Source organism: Saimiri boliviensis, chromosome 13 (genome assembly GCF_048565385.1).
Source record: "Saimiri boliviensis isolate mSaiBol1 chromosome 13, mSaiBol1.pri, whole genome shotgun sequence".
Classification (NCBI taxonomy): Eukaryota; Metazoa; Chordata; class Mammalia; order Primates; family Cebidae; genus Saimiri; species Saimiri boliviensis.
In genome coordinates, this window is record NC_133461.1 from 112,447,626 (window position 1) to 112,463,277 (window position 15,652).

The window sequence follows — 15,652 nt, forward strand, 5'->3', positions numbered from 1 at the left end:
CGTGGCAAACTCGGCTTAAAAAATGCTTACATGTTCTGTGGATCATGTGTGTTTAAGCTGTGGTTCTCCATAAAAGGGCCGGGCAGTCAAAGCACCCACTGCAGCCTCGGGAGCTGGCAGCCCTAAGGAGTATTTTGTTTTTCTCGCTCTGTCACCCAGGCTGGAGCGCAGTGGAGCAATCTCGGCTCACTGCGACTTCCACCTCGCAGGTTCAAGCAGCTCTCCTGCCTCAGCCTCCTGAGTAGCTGGGATTATAGGCATGTGCCACCACGCCTGACGAATTTTTTGTATTTTTAGTAGAGACACGGTTTCTCCATGTTGGCCAGACTGCTCTTGAACTCCTGACCTCAAGTGATCTGCCCTACTCAGCCTCCCGAAGTGCAGGGGCAACAGGTGTGAGCCCTCCTGCCCAGCCAGTAGTATTAATAAGTGAACACGGGCCCTTAGGAGCCTCCCTCTTAACCAAGGTCTTTGAAAACAATACCAGGTACAGCAGGCTAAAAAGTAGATATTGAAGTAAAATATGAGAAATATAGAAAGAACAGAAAAGAATAAGGAAAGCGTGAAATTTAAAAAATGGAAGTTTTAATTTGTCTTTCCTTTGACTTAAGTTTTTGATTTAAATTTAAGAAGGACTTTTTTTTTTTTTCTAACAGGAAAAGATTAGAATAAGATTCGAGTTAGTATGCACATGAAAAAGACATCAGGTCAAAAGCAGCTAAGAATTTACTAGAGAAACAATAAAATCCATGAAGAGCTGTAAGAGTCAGACACTGGTACCAGCACGAGGCAGGTGGACAGATAATGTCCCGTTGCCCTTCCTAATGGGTGCCTCTTGGGTCTGCTGAGTCTATGGTGGGTTCTGCTTTCCAGAGGGGCAGAGACCCCAGGGGCAAGGGCTAAGCGCCATTCTGAGCCCCACGTCCTTACCTCAAATCCAGAGGCCTGTGCCTCTGAGAAGAGACATTGTCAGGGACCTGGGAACCCAGGGCTGGACTGGTTAGAGTGCAAATGCTTACTCTGCAAGTGCTGGGAGGTAGAACACAGGCTGATACCAGAACCTCCCCTCCGCTTCCCTCCAGCTGAAATGCAAAACGTGGAGCCATCAGCTTGTGGGTGGTGGAGGAAACTCCAAGCCGATGCCTCCTCCCAGGAGCGTATGGCTTCCTATTAATTGAAGAACTGCAAGGCGCAGGTGTGTGGCATCACGAGCAGCCTGGCATCCGCTACTTTTTTGACTAATATAACCTAAAGGAGTTTAAGAAATTGGTTGAATGTGAATCAGCTTTACACACGTCTTTTAAATTGATTATGTTTAGGCTCTAAACAGGATTACTTTACTGGCGTTGCTAACAGCAGTTCATTTATTAAGTTGATTATCAATAATCCCTGACAAGTGAGTCATAAGATGGTGGTTTTATCCATTCATTCAGCGTGTGCAGAGCACACATAAGATGCCTGGCGGTGAGCTGCAAAGGGGGTGATAAATGAGACGGCTCTTCTTTCAAAGGCTGTAGGGACTCTTGGGAAATGCAAACAGGCGTGTGTAGAGATAGGCACGAGCCATGAAGAAATACGCGGCAGGGGCCTAACTCCAGGGAGGCGATCGGGAGCTGGGCATCGAAGGGTGACCGGCGGCGGGGAGGCCATGGTGAACAGTCAACTTCAAGTCAAGGAGTGACGAGGAAGAAACTGCCAGGGGACAAGGCTTTCCGGCGCGCGGAGGGTCTCAGAAAGCAGAGACGTGAGATCAGCCTGTGACGTGAGAGGCAGGACTTGGACCGGTGGCCGAGAGGGGCTAGAAGCTGAGTGGCCTGAAGGAGGCTTTGAGAGCCCAGATGCAAAATGGAGTTTCAACATCAGGAAACACAAAACCGTGAGCAGTGTTGGGCTAAGAAACAGAGGAAGCGGCTCTGAAGGGTCTTTACTCTTTCTAGATGGATTCTGCAAAGACTGATTTCTTTACAAGGCTTCTTACTCAGATGTCGGCCTGGCTCTGCAAGGTCTCAAAAGCAGCCCTGAGGCTCCCTGGCTATGGAGGCACAGCCACTGCCATGGGCCAGTGGACGCTGGGAGATCTGTGCCGGACCCGTGGCGTTGCGCTGTCTGGAGCCAAAGGCGTTTCCAAGGCAGGCTGGTGGGCCAGAGGAGTATCCGAGCCCGCCTTCAGAGCTCTCCTCAGATGGGTCCACTGACAGCTGGTGTTCTCTTGGTTACTCATTTAATCACCGCACCCAACCAATGGCAGACAGGAGGGAGAAGAGGCTTGGCGTCGTCTCCTCCCTTAAATCGCCTACTCATAAATCTACCCCCAAACGGAAGTGTCTGGAGGCTGAGGTATGCCCCTTCTCTTCTGGTTCCAGAATACAGTGTATTTTGCACCCTGGAGAAACCACTTCTCAGGACCGTGTTTCATGCTGCACCATCCATCGTTTCCTAAGACTCACTTTGGGCAGTTCTGGTTCAGATGCCGAATCTGTCAGTGCGTCTCACTTTCTGCGTGGCTGTAAGAGTTTCGGCAGATGAACCGTCAGGCGGCCGCCACCACAACCAAGATTCGCAGCCTTCCTCTGGATGCATGGTCTGAGTCCTGCTACCCTCTCCTCTCACAGCCGTGCTTAAAGAACTTCCTTTCTTGGGAGGCTGAGGCGGGCGAGTCATTTGAGGTCAGGAGTTCGAGACCGCTCTGGCCAACCTGGTGAAACCCTGTCTCTACTAAAAATATAAAATGCAAACATTAGCCGGGTGTGGTGGTGCACACCTGTAATCCCAGCTACTCAAGAGGCTGAGGCAAGACAATCACTGGAACCCAGGAGGTGGAGGTTGCAGGGAGCCCAGATTGCATCACCGTACCCCAGCCTGGGTGACAGAGCAGGCTTCCATCTGGAAAACAAAAAACAAAACTAACAAAACAAAACAAAACTTCCCTTCATATTTCTTGGAGCACTGGTCTGCCAGCAATGAATTTCCCCAGCATTTTTTTTTTTTTTTGGCTAAGGATGTCTTTATTTCACTTTGATTTATGAAAGATATTTTCTCTCAGTCTAGAATTCTGGGCTAACATCTTGGTCTTTTCCTATTTTAAAGATGCCACTTGATTGGGTTCTGGCCAGAATAGTTTATGATGGAAAATCTGCTGTAATTCTTTATTCTTCTGTTTATAATGCTCTTTACTTTTCCGGGACTTTTGAAAAAGACTGTATCTTCATCCTTCGCCTCTGGTAGTTTGACTATATTGTGTATATACGTGGGGGTTTCGTTTCCACTATTGATCTGTCTTGGGATTTTCTCAGATTCTTCAGTCTGTGAGGTGATGTACCGTTAATGTTAGAAGTTCTCTGGTGTCAGTGCTCCTACGTGTCTTCTTGGGATTTTCTCAGATTCTTCAGTCTGTGAGGTGATGCACCGTTAATGTTAGAAGTTCTCTGGTGTCAGTGCTCCTACGTGTCTTCTTGGGATTTTCTCAGATTCTTCAGTCTGTGAGGTGATGCACCTCGTTAATGTTAGAAGTTCTCTGGTGTCAGTGCTCCTACGTGTCTTCTTGGGATTTTCTCAGATTCTTCAGTCTGTGAGGTGATGCACCGTTAATGTTAGAAGTTCTCTGCTGTCAGTGCTCCTACGTGTCTTCTGTTCCGTCCTCCTTTGGTTGTTCTGGCTGGGGCTCGGGTTCTGTGTCTGAGCACATGTCACAGCACTCCAGTGCTCTCCCAGGCTCTCTTCTGTCGTTTGCCTCCCATGCTTTCTCTCTCTGAGCCTCGGGTGGGTAACGTCCATGGAGCTCTCTTCAAGGTCACCGATTCCTTCCGTATGTGGAGCCTATTGATGAGTCATCCGCAAAATTCTTGTTTATTTCTAAAACCATGAATCCCACCTGTGGTCTTTCCTCTGCCTCTTCCTTAGAATTCTCTCTCCGCTGCTTCCCATTTGGTCAGGCTGACTGTGCTGCTGATGGATCATATAACCCCAGTTACTTCACCATTTTCTCTGAGCGTCTGCAGGAACATCCGTGCCATTTCTGAATCTTGTCTTGATTGCTGTGTGTCTTGAGAATGAGCTTTAATTTGATTGTGTATCCCAGGGTTTGATGAAATCTTCCTCACCGTGTACAGAACAGCGGGAATGGGGGTGAACAATATTAGGGCTGGGAAATGGACAGGCCTCTTACTCTACCGGGCTTTCGGTGGAGAGCAGTGAGACCATCAGACCAGAGCGGGGCAGTGGGGTCTTCGGGTCAGACTCAGAGGAGGGCGGTGAGACCATCGGGTCAGTGCAGAGCTGGCCGAATCCTGCTGCTCTGGGGCGTCTTGCATGGCAGCACAGACTTTACCTCCTCCGGAGCTGCCTTTTGCTTAGGGTGGTAGTGGGGTGCTGGGGGGGTTCCTCAGTGCACCCACTTAACCTGGTTATTATTAATTTACTTCGGTGATAACACCTTTAGTTTGTTGGCTTTTATCATCAATAAGTATTTACATTTACTAATTTAAAGTGGTTTCTTTATAATTTCACCCCCAGGGAATCATGCCTAGATACCTGTTCTCCACCCCAGGAGTATAGAATGCTTGTATACATATGTGTCTGTACATATACCCACATACACTCATACACATGTGTGTGTGTATATATATATAATTTTTATGCTTAATCCAACAGAATTTATCTTTATATATGATATGAAGTATCTTGGAAATAAGCTCTTCTTTCTTTATAAATATAAAGTGCTACTTTCACTAGAGAATAACTCAGACATATTTAAAATTATTAGAGCTTTGACTTTTTAATTGAACTAAGCAGAAAAAAAAAGCAAAGGCCCCCAAATGAAATAATTTGGTCGACCTTTCATCACAATCAGAACTGAATTGGTTATTCAAGTATTTCAAATGTTAATATATAAGCAAGTCCAGTATCTCAAAACTGAATACATAAGCTAATTTAGAAATGCAGTAAATTGGATTCAGTAGGACAAGGAATTTGCATTTCAATTAGTTGATACTAATTCTAAGTAGTGCTCTGTGCGTGGGCAGGGTCTGGCCCATGGAGGACGGGGCCACCAGGCCCAGGATATGACCTTTCTGATTGGGGACACAAGGCCGAGAACCCGTACACCAGGGCACGAGACAGGTGGGAGGGGATTTCTGCTTGTCTGTGTTTCTGAGAGTCAAAGACTTTCTATTATCATGCGTAGTTTTAGAGAACACAGCAGGGAATAGTTAGGATGTGCATACTGAGTGATGAATGAGAAAACTGATTTTTTCTCTGTTTTATAGCAGGAAGATAAGGCGGTTTATAACAGAATAATTCAGCATTAGTCCAAGAGGGGGAACATTCAGAGGTAGAGTTTCTGCAGCCTTTGCAGAAGAAGGGCTCTGTTCTGTGGTTCAGAAGGAGGGTGGCTAACAGCCAATTCAAGACCCAACCTTCTTCCAGTCCCGTATCAGGCAGAGTCAAAAAAGCACTGTGGACACAGTCCATCTCATGGGACAACAGAGTAAATGGAGGCACCCACTGTCCACCTCACAGGACGGCAGAGCGAACGGAGAGACCCACTGTCCATCACACAGGACGGCAGAGCGAACGGAGGGACCCACTGTCCACCTCACAGGACGGGAGAGTAACAGAGGGACCCACTGTCCACCTCACAGGACGGCAGAGTAAACGGAGGGACCCACTGTCCATCACACAGGACGGCAGAGCGAACGGAGGGACCCACTGTCCATCACACAGGACGGCAGAGCGAACGGAGGGACCCACTGTCCACCTCACAGGACAGCAGAGCGAACGGAGGGACCCACTGTCCATCACACAGGACGGCAGAGCGAACGGAATGACCCACTGTCCATCACACAGGACGGCAGAGTAACGGAGGGACCCACTGTCCATCACACAGGACGGCAGAGCGAACGGAATGACCCACTGTCCACCTCACAGGACAGCAGAGCGAACGGAGGGACCCACTGTCCATCACACAGGACGGCAGAGTAACGGAGGGACCCACTGTCCATCACACAGGACAGCAGAGCGAACGGAATGACCCACTGTCCACCTCACAGGACAGCAGAGTAATGGAGGGACCCACTGTCCACCTCACAGGACGGCAGAGCGAACGGAATGACCCACTGTCCACCTCACAGGACTGCAGAGTAACGGAGGGACCCGCTGTCCACCTCACAGGACAGCAGAGTAACGGAGGGACCCGCTGTCCACCTCACAGGACTGCAGAGTAACGGAGGGACCCACTGTCCACCTCACAGGACTGCAGAGTGAACAGAGGGACCCAGAACTTCCCAGGGCCTTTGTGTGCCTGATCATTTCAGGTAAGAACCTGAATCCACACCCAGCAAATTAAAACCAAGTACAACTAGTAAGTGCATCTTCCCATAATATCTGCACCTTCCGTACTGCTCAGGTGAATAGAAGTTGCTCCTGCACCCCAGGAGAATAAAAGCCTCACGGAGACAGCGAGCATTCGTTGTCATTTTTACCACTTGAATCGCTCGGCAACTTAAAAGATTTTGTCAATCAGCTCCTGCTGGGAAGTTCTTTGGTGCAAAAAGAGAAAAACATTTAGTGCACTGTATCCAATTACTTTGAATTCTGTTTAAACTACAATTATAGAATCACCAATTTTGTTTAAAGCAGCCTGTGGGTATAAAATAAACGCAGGATAAGGGTGGTCTGTTTATGTAATTTACCGGCAAAACGTTGTCAAGAGTAAGTTAATACAGAGTGCTACACCTTGCCGCCGGCAGCCGTGGACATCCGCAGCGGTGCCAATGGCTCTTCGGAGGCACCGGGTGGCATCTCAGGACCGGCGGGGCCAAGGGCAGGTTGAGGAGGAAGGTCAGCGCTGTCCGAGCTGAGTGCCACCCGCTGCCCAGCACGCCGTGTGCCCCGGGGCGTCCCAGGCTGCTGCCCTTCCTGCAGCCTCCTCTCACCTGTCCCTGCTGCAGAAACTCCTCAGTCCTGCTGGCTCCTCTCACCCTGCCGGCCTCGGGCGCTCGTGACAGCTGTCCCTGCTCCCGGGACCCCTGGCCTGGGCTGCTCCTGACACTGTCCCTTCTGCAGGGACACAAGCCTGCAGCCTCCAGCAGAGTTGCCTTTCCGCTTCCATTTCTCCTCATGAACTTCTCATTGGATGCCCTGCGAAATTTATGGCTTTAATTTTTTTTTTTTTTTTTTTTTTTTGAGATGCAGTCTTGCTCTGTCACCCAGGCTGGAGTGCAATGGCGCAATCTGGGCTCACCCAACCTCCACCTCCTGGATTCAAGTGATTTTCCTGCCGCAGCCTCCTGAGTCACCGGGATTACAGGTGTGTGTCACCATGCCAGGCTAATGTTTGTATTTTTAGTAGAGATGGGGTCATAATAAAATGGAAATGCCAACTAACTGTTGAATAAAAGTGCTTGCTGGGTGGATATTGAGGCTCTGGTGGGAAGACCACACCTGACTCATCACCGAGGGAAGATTCTGCTGCCTCTGGGGACAGAAGGCAGTGTGGTTTAGCTGCATAAAACCAAGAGACCTAGAGGTGACTTCTGGTAGCTTCATGACTTGCTGAGGCATGGCTCTTCATGTTTAAGGCTTGAGTAACGACATCTTCAGCACAGTTATGCTGACAGCTGCATTTACAGACAGCAGCACAGAGCGGCCAGGAGCTGGGAAGGTTACTGCTCCTGGTATACCGGCAGTCTTGTGATTACTGCCAGCGCTATGCCTACTTCATCACTCTCCTGTCTCATGTTACCCCCTCGTACGCTAGAATCTGGTGACGCAGGAACTTTCCATTTTCTGATTGCACCTGAGTGATTCCACAGTCGGTGTTCAATATGAAGTAGTGTTATCATAAAATCTGGTTTCCCTTTTCGGGACTCTGGTCCTGCTCTGTGCAGGGGTGAGGCTCTCCTATGCACTGCTTACCCTAATGTTCTAGGGCAGACCCCTCAGTGCACATGCAGGTCCGAAGGGAGACAAGCCCAGAGCTCCCAGAAAGGGTTAGGAGTCCTGTCTCACACACTGAGAGAACACTTCACTTGACACTTGTAAGTTCAACCCGTGTCACCTATGACTACTCACTAACATGCACTGCCTCTGTGAGAGCCTAAGGGGTCGGCTCACGCTTTTGGTAAAGGCCAGATGTGAGTGTTCCAGAGTGTGCAGGCTGTCAGGGTGCTGCACACCTTCTCAGCCCCGCCTGAATCTGGGAGGCAGCCACAGCAACGTGGCAACCAGAGAGCGGGGCTGCGTTCCAATAAAACTTTATTCACAGAACAGGCCGGTGGCTGGCCCTTGCTTGCCAGCATCTGAACTGAAAGCTCTATTCTCTGGTGTTATCCCATGAAAAGGGATGGTAAAGGGATGACAGAGGGATGGTGCCGCAGCCCGGGGCTCCCTGTCTGACTTGTGGGCCATAATCAATAATGCTGACGCGGTACTGGCCAAGATTGAGAGGCCGTTCTGCCCTGGCCATCCACGTGCGCAGGACCTCACAGCCAGCTGTGGACGGCAGGGAGCTTCCAGATGGTTCTTGACATTTCCACCCAACTAACCCATGGGACTCAGGACACACAGCAGCATGGCTGTTGTGAGTAATACTCATATTTTCATAGTTCGTAGGAATGGCTCATTTCCCAAGAGTTTTATCTGTCTATATTTTGGAAATTATCAAATTTATTAATAAAACATGTTGGACAAATATATAAAGTGTAGGGCATTCTATTTATAAAGCTAGCCCACTTCCTCACTCCTCTACAAAAACCGGTGCTCCCTAGAAATGCAGTTATAAAGTTACAGTCAACAACAAAATTCCCGTTAATGATTTTTACCCACAAAAACCTTCAAACACACAGCCACGCGCACACATTCATGCAGATGGAGACACAGGCTTGTCCAGGGAGCAATTCGAATGATCAGAAAGCTACGATGGCTCAGGTTGGCTTTAAAATTTGAAGTGGAAGTTGCCCATCCAGACTTCACTAATTACCATGTAATTAATAAGTGACCAAAGCTCTGGTTGTTCTGAAAAAAAAAAAAAAAAAAAAAAAAAAAAACCAAACAAACTTGAAAACTCATGGCCATGGGGTCTAATATTTTCAGTTCGGGAATGCAGTTTGCATGGGTGGCACTAGCTCACGGTGAACTGGTTTTGGAGAGGGAGCTTGGAGACGGGGCAGAGCTTGGATCGGGAAGGCGCTGGTCTCACTTACGTCTGGTGCTCTCCGAGCGGTCTCTGCCCGATGGACTTCAGCAGCGGCTCCGGTCGGATCGCCGACTTCGGTGACGTCTTGGGGCTGGAGTCCGACTCCCCACTCTCCTCGTCTCCCATGGCTTTAATGTAGCTCCCACTTCTCATTCTCCTGCAGGGAATCTCCTCATCTTTGCCACCGGTGGGGTACCCTCCCCACTCATCCTGAGGCACCTAGGAGCAGACAGACATGGACACACATCAACTTTCTCACGGAGAACAATGGCAACAGCTTCCTCTTGGAAACAAATCCTCTGCAATTCCATAAAGACATAGATCTCTACAGTCATTTATCATTTAAAGTCAGATGCACGACAACGCACACACTGAAAGGACGTGAAGATGACACTGCTGGTTTTTCTTCATGATAAAAGTGGCAGGGAGACATTATGGATGAAGTGAGAACATGTGAGAAAGTGAGGAGAAAGGACACCTGCAGTCTCAGTGGCTGGGACAAGCCCCTGGCTCCAACTGAGTTTCATTTCCCTCTGGTGTAAGAGGAAATTGAAGCTTGAGAAACTGAACAGAGAAGAAGAAAAGGAAGACAAATAGGAAAACAAGGGAGAAAATGCCGATCTTAGTGTTCAATGTCCATTTACACCTTAACTGCAAGGAAATAAAGCAGTGCAGTTTTAACTCTAGAAGCCGAGTTATGCCACACGTGCAGATTCTCAGTGCTCATAGTTGGAAAAGGATCTGTGTAGCTATGTCACATGCCACCTGACATACAGCCGAGCACCCGGGCATGGTATAGATCTGCCTGGTGCAGAACTCAGTACCCGTGCATGGTATATATCTGCCTGGTGCAGAACCCAGCACTCGTGCATGGTATATACCTGCCTGGTGGAGATATATAACTCAGATAACTCAGATGTATAACACAGATATATAACTCAGCACCCGTGCATGGTATATATCTGCCTGGTGCAGAACTCAGCACCCATTCATGGTATATACCTGCCTGGTGCAGATATATAACTCAGATAACTCAGATGTATAACACAGATACATAACTCAGCACCCGTTCATGGTATATATCTGCCTGGTGCAGAACTCAGCACCCGTGCATGGTATATATCTGCCTGGTGCAGAACTCAGCACCCGTGCATGGTATATATCTGCCTGGTGCAGAACTCAGCACCTGTGCATGGAATATATCTGCCTGGTGGAGATATATAACTCAGATAACTCAGATGTATAACACAGATATATAACTCAGCACCCGTGCATGCTATGTATCTGCCTGGGGCAGAACTCAGCACCCGTTCATGGTATATATCTGCCTGGTGCAGAACTCAGCACCCGTTCATGGTATATATCTGCCTGGTGCAGAACTCAGCGCTCGTTCATAGTATGTATCTGCCTGGTGCAGATATATAACTCAGATAACTCAGATGTATAACACAGATATCTAACTCAGCACCCGTTCATGGCATATATATGCCTGGTGCAGAACTCAGCACCCGTGCATGGTATATATCTGCCTGGTGCAGAACTCAGTACCCGTGCATGTTATATATCTGTGTGGTGCAGGATCCAGCACACATGCATGTTGTATGTCTGTGCTGTACAGAGCTGAGCACCCAAGCAGGTAATATGTCTGCCTGGTGCAGATCTGAGCATCTGTGCACGTTATATATCTGCCTGGTGCAGACCTGAGCAACTGTGCATGTTATATATCTGCGTGGGGCAGAACTCAACACCATGCATGTTATATATCTGTATGGTAGCAAACTGAGCAACTGTGCATGTTATGTAGCTCCTGGCACAGAACTGGGCCAATGCACACTCTATATATCTGCCTCGTACAGAGCAGAGAACATGCATACAATATGTCCACGTGGTTCGGAGCTGAGCAGGCACACATCACACACTGCCTGGTACACAGTTGGGCACTGGTGCATATACACGGGGTCTTCCATGTTCAGAGCATATTTTATACCTGCCTGGTGTGGGCTGAGCACCCTCTGTGCTGTGTATCTGATTGGTCCAGAACTGAACACACGTGCATTTTATGTGTCACCCACAACCGCCCCACATGCTGTCTGCTGTGCGTGTGTGTTTAGTGTCTCTCTTGGGGGGGGGTAAACCATGAAGACGACAATGCAGGCCAATATTCTGCTTCCATCACCATCTGAGACACTGGAAACCCAGCTCCGCAATGAACAAAGAGTCACGGAACCTGAACACAATGGTTTGTGCCGCGCGCGGGAGCTGCTCCGTGCAGCTCAGGACATGGGTTCTTTTCCCCATGGTTCATTAGCTTTGAACAGCTCCCCAGAGGCTCTGGATAAGGTTGACTCCGTAGGAGAAATTCACGTTTACAAAGGCAAAAGAACACAGCATGCAATCGCTGAGTGTAGAGAATGCCAAAGTGTTCCATAGCAACTACATCATTACCCACAGTCTGTAGTCAAGGAAGGAGCTAATGCAGAATGTTCTTCACGCTGGAGAAGAGACTCTCCCCAAATGCTGTTTACAGAGAAAGAAAATAAAGAATTTCCTTATTTAAAGGGTCTTCAGATGGGGTATTTTTTTCTCCCACTGTAAAACATGTAGATGCTGAGGTAAATTCTTCATATCATCATAAAAGGAACCTGCTGTCTTTCCAGTGTCCGTATTGGCTGGGAGCCAACGGATAGCGCCAGCAGCAGGGACTGTGTGGCTGCTGGTGAAGGCGGGCCTTTTGGCCAAAGGCCCCTGCATTCATTCCTAAATGGCGTGCCACACCAGCGCTCTGGCAGATCCACCATCTTCCACACTGCAGCCCAGGACGGGGGCCAAGGGAGAGGGAAAGCCATGCTCGTTTTTGTCACCCAAACATCCTGCACTTATGGGCTGATGAGCAGGAGCTCCGCTCACCATGGACCTGGTGTGGCAAAAGGGGTCCCCAACACCACCCAGCCCTGCAGCAGCAAGGCGCAGATACCCCAACATCACAGTCCTGCAGCAGAGAGGTGCAGACACCCCAACACCACACAGTCCCACGGCAGAGAGGCACAGACACCCCAACATCACACAGTCCTGCAGCAGAGAGGCACAGACACCCCAACACTACACGGTTCTGCAGCAGAGGGGCACAGACACCCGAACACCACACAGTCCTGCGGCAGAGAGGCACAGACACCCCACACCACACAGTCCCACAGCACAGAGGTGCAGACATCCCAACACCACACAGTCCCATGGCAGAGAGGCACAGATACCCCAACACCACATGGTTCTGCAGCAGAGAGGCACAGACACCCCAACACCATACAGTCCTGCAGCAGAGAGGCGCAGACACCCGAACATCACACAGTCCTGCAGCAGAGAGGTGCAGACACCCCAACACCACACAGTCCCATGGCAGAGAGGCGCAGACACCTGAACATCACACAGTCCTGCAGCAGAGAGGTGCAGACACCCCAACACCACACAGTCCTGCAGCAGAGAGGCGCAGACACCCCACACCACACAGTCCTGCAGCAGAGAGGCACAGACACCCCACACCACACAGTCCTGCGGCAGAGAGGCACAGACACCCCAAAACCACACAGTCCCACGGCAGAGAGGCGCAGACACCCCAACACCACACAGTCTCACAGCACAGAGGTGTAGAGATCCGAACACCACCCAGCCCCACAGGCCCTTGTGGGTAAGCGTGCAGGTGGATCACAGCTGTAGCACCCCCAAGGCAGCCCAGACACACGGCATCTCACAGCGACACCCCAGTAGCACGCACAGTGTAAGGAAGAGAGGATTGGACAGGATGGGAAGTTCCAGGTTCTCCTTCCATCCTGATTCCAAAAGGCCAAGAGGCTCAGGAAGAGGATCGCGACCTGCAACCGTGAGCTGGACAAGAGGCGTCTGCAATCCTCTCCAGCTGGGTTCTTCTAAAGCCTTCATGACCTGGTGCCTTGTGCCCAGGTGTGCACGAGTTCACAGAGGCATACAGACCACGTTGAGAGGGCATTGGGGTATCGTATTCATCTGTTCTCATGCTGCTAATAAAGGCATACCTGAGACTGGGTAATTTATAAAGGAAAGGGCTTTAATGGACCCACAGTTTCACATGGCTGGGAGGCCTCATAATCATGGCAGCAGGTGAATCAGGAGCAAAGCCATGTCTTCCATGGCGGCAGGCGAGACAGCGTGTGCAGGAGAACCGCCCTTTATAAAACCACCAGATCTCATGAGACTTCTTCACTACCACAAAAACAGCACGGGAAAGACCCACCCCCGTGATTCGGTCACCACCCACTGGAGCTCTCTCATGACATGTGGGGACTATGGGAGCTGCAATTCAAGATGAAATTTCGGTGGGGACACAAACCATACCAGGTATCAATGACTTGGTCAAGGTGAAAGCCCCACAGAGGACGCTGCAGAGCTGCAGAAGCTGTCGGTGGGGTAGGAGACAGGCCTGTGGCCTCAGCCAGAGCAGATTCTCTCAGCAAGAAATCAGCAATTAAGACAACAGGCATAAATTTGACCATGTTTTGTCAAATTTTGTCCACGTGAATTTTGGTTTCACATTTCCTGACAGTGAGGAATTTGACCACTGAAAAAAGTGACTGACGAAGAATCAAGAATTCCCATCCGTGGGCATTTGACAATTCTCATCTTCGTGTCTGCAGGCCAGGTGGTGGGCAGTGAAGCAGCGTCTTTCTGGAGATTCCTGGTCACGTCCTGAGACTGGGCAACTTTCTCTCCATGAAGGTTCCCCAAGAAGGTGCGACCCAGGGCCAGGGACTGGGGAGTTCTTCATGAGGAGAGATGATGATAATGCCCTATCACAGGGGATGGCTCACCATACCTATTACAGCCGCAGGACGGATCCCACCCTGCTACCCAGAATCCCATTGCAGAGTTCGTATCTAGCTGTAGAAAGATGTTCACGACAGGGAAAAGCAATTTTACAGCACTGTGTCCACTCGATGTTTTTACGCTTTTTAGAGATGTGACTGTGTCACGTGCAGAAATGGCCAGAAGATGTGAAACAGGGGCCATCGCCAGGAGATGCAGGCTATGGGCTTTTCAACGATTTTTCTTTATACTTTCCAAATTGTCTACGTGAACCCTACATGACTTTTGTAATAAACCCCCTTATTTTTAATTTAAGACAAGCCACAGTCCTCCGTGAGGTTACAATCACTAGAGGAGATGGACACGAAATGAAATGAGTGACAGCATCATCAGGGCGGAGAAGCCAGCGTGAAGGGGACACGGGCTGAAGGACGCTGTCTGCCGACAGGAGGGACCAGGATCGGGGAGGTCCTGGGGTGAGGTCTGGTTCTCGTTCATCTGAGTTGGACTAGCAGAAGGTACAGGCAGAGGCGATGGGGCAGAGGAAGGCCTGGCCACCCAGCTCCCCGGCACAGGGACACTCATGCCGTCACTCTCCCTGGAGCGTGTGAAGAGCTGGGTTCGGGAAGGGAGGCTGAGGCTGGCCAGTGGCAGATGGAAGAGCAGCCTGTCTTCCATCAAAAAAGAGATTTACTTTGGCAGGTTTACAGGATTTTTTTGTGTGAATTAAAAACATGTTTCCATAAAAAAAACAAAGATTTTTCAGCAGCCTGAAAATTAACTAACAAATGAGCCCAGCTTGTATGTTACTAGCTTGTATGTTTCTGTTTCCGATTTAAGAAGCCAATTTCGCAGTCTTTGACAGAAGAAATTTCAATACAGAAAGAATGTCAACCAGAGTCAATTTCAAATCATGAATTCAAGTACCAAATCCCCATTCTCAAGCATATGTCTGGAGACTATCAAAAGAACAGAAGAGCAGTACTAACATGCCAGCGTGCCTCAGCAAACAAATCTCCCTCCGTTATGTTACAGTGTTCGAACCCTGTGGCCCACAGCGCAGGGTGGCCAAGTGCACACTTGGAAATGCACGTGGCTTTACAACCTTCAGTGAACGAGGAAATAAATGTCTTTTAATGACAGCTACCAGCCTCTGCAAATCCAATGTGCAGTTTAACAGCAATCCATTACCCTAATTACCTCCTTGCACTTAGTGATGGGCAATGTTCATTATTTCTCACAAAAGGCGTTTTCATAAGGGTGACATCAGCATACTTAGTGATGGGCAATGTTCACTATTTCTCACAAAAGGCGTTTTCATAAGGGTGATATCAGCATACACTTTGACGTCCCCTGTTACTTGCGTTAGGGGTAGTTCAACACTCCACAAACTGAAGCAGCTTTTCTTTCTTCCAAGCTGCAAAGCCCAGGTGAAAGGGGCCAAGATGCTATAATCACATTCTCTTTCAGGCATTGGAACTGAGGAAGAACATTACCCACTGCTGTGCGTTCCTGCAGAAAAATGCCTCTGCATTCTTTCAGGCCTTGTGTGTGTGCATTTGTATGTGTGTATGGGTAATGTGCATATATGTGTGCACGTATATGGGTGTGCATGCATGACTGTGC

The 15,652-nt window shown here is 49.2% G+C and overlaps 1 protein-coding gene across 7 annotated transcripts in view; it reads right to left on the reverse strand.

Annotated features, from left to right (window-relative positions):
* DLGAP2 (DLG associated protein 2) overlaps positions 1-15,652 on the reverse strand; it is an 868,686-nt gene that overhangs the window by 106,778 nt on the left and 746,256 nt on the right. For all 7 annotated transcript variants that reach the window (XM_074384215.1, XM_074384216.1, XM_074384214.1 and 4 more), the window contains one exon: positions 9,201-9,412. In XM_074384215.1, coding sequence (XP_074240316.1) covers positions 9,201-9,412 — 212 coding nt within the window. The remainder of the gene's footprint in view (positions 1-9,200; positions 9,413-15,652) is intronic.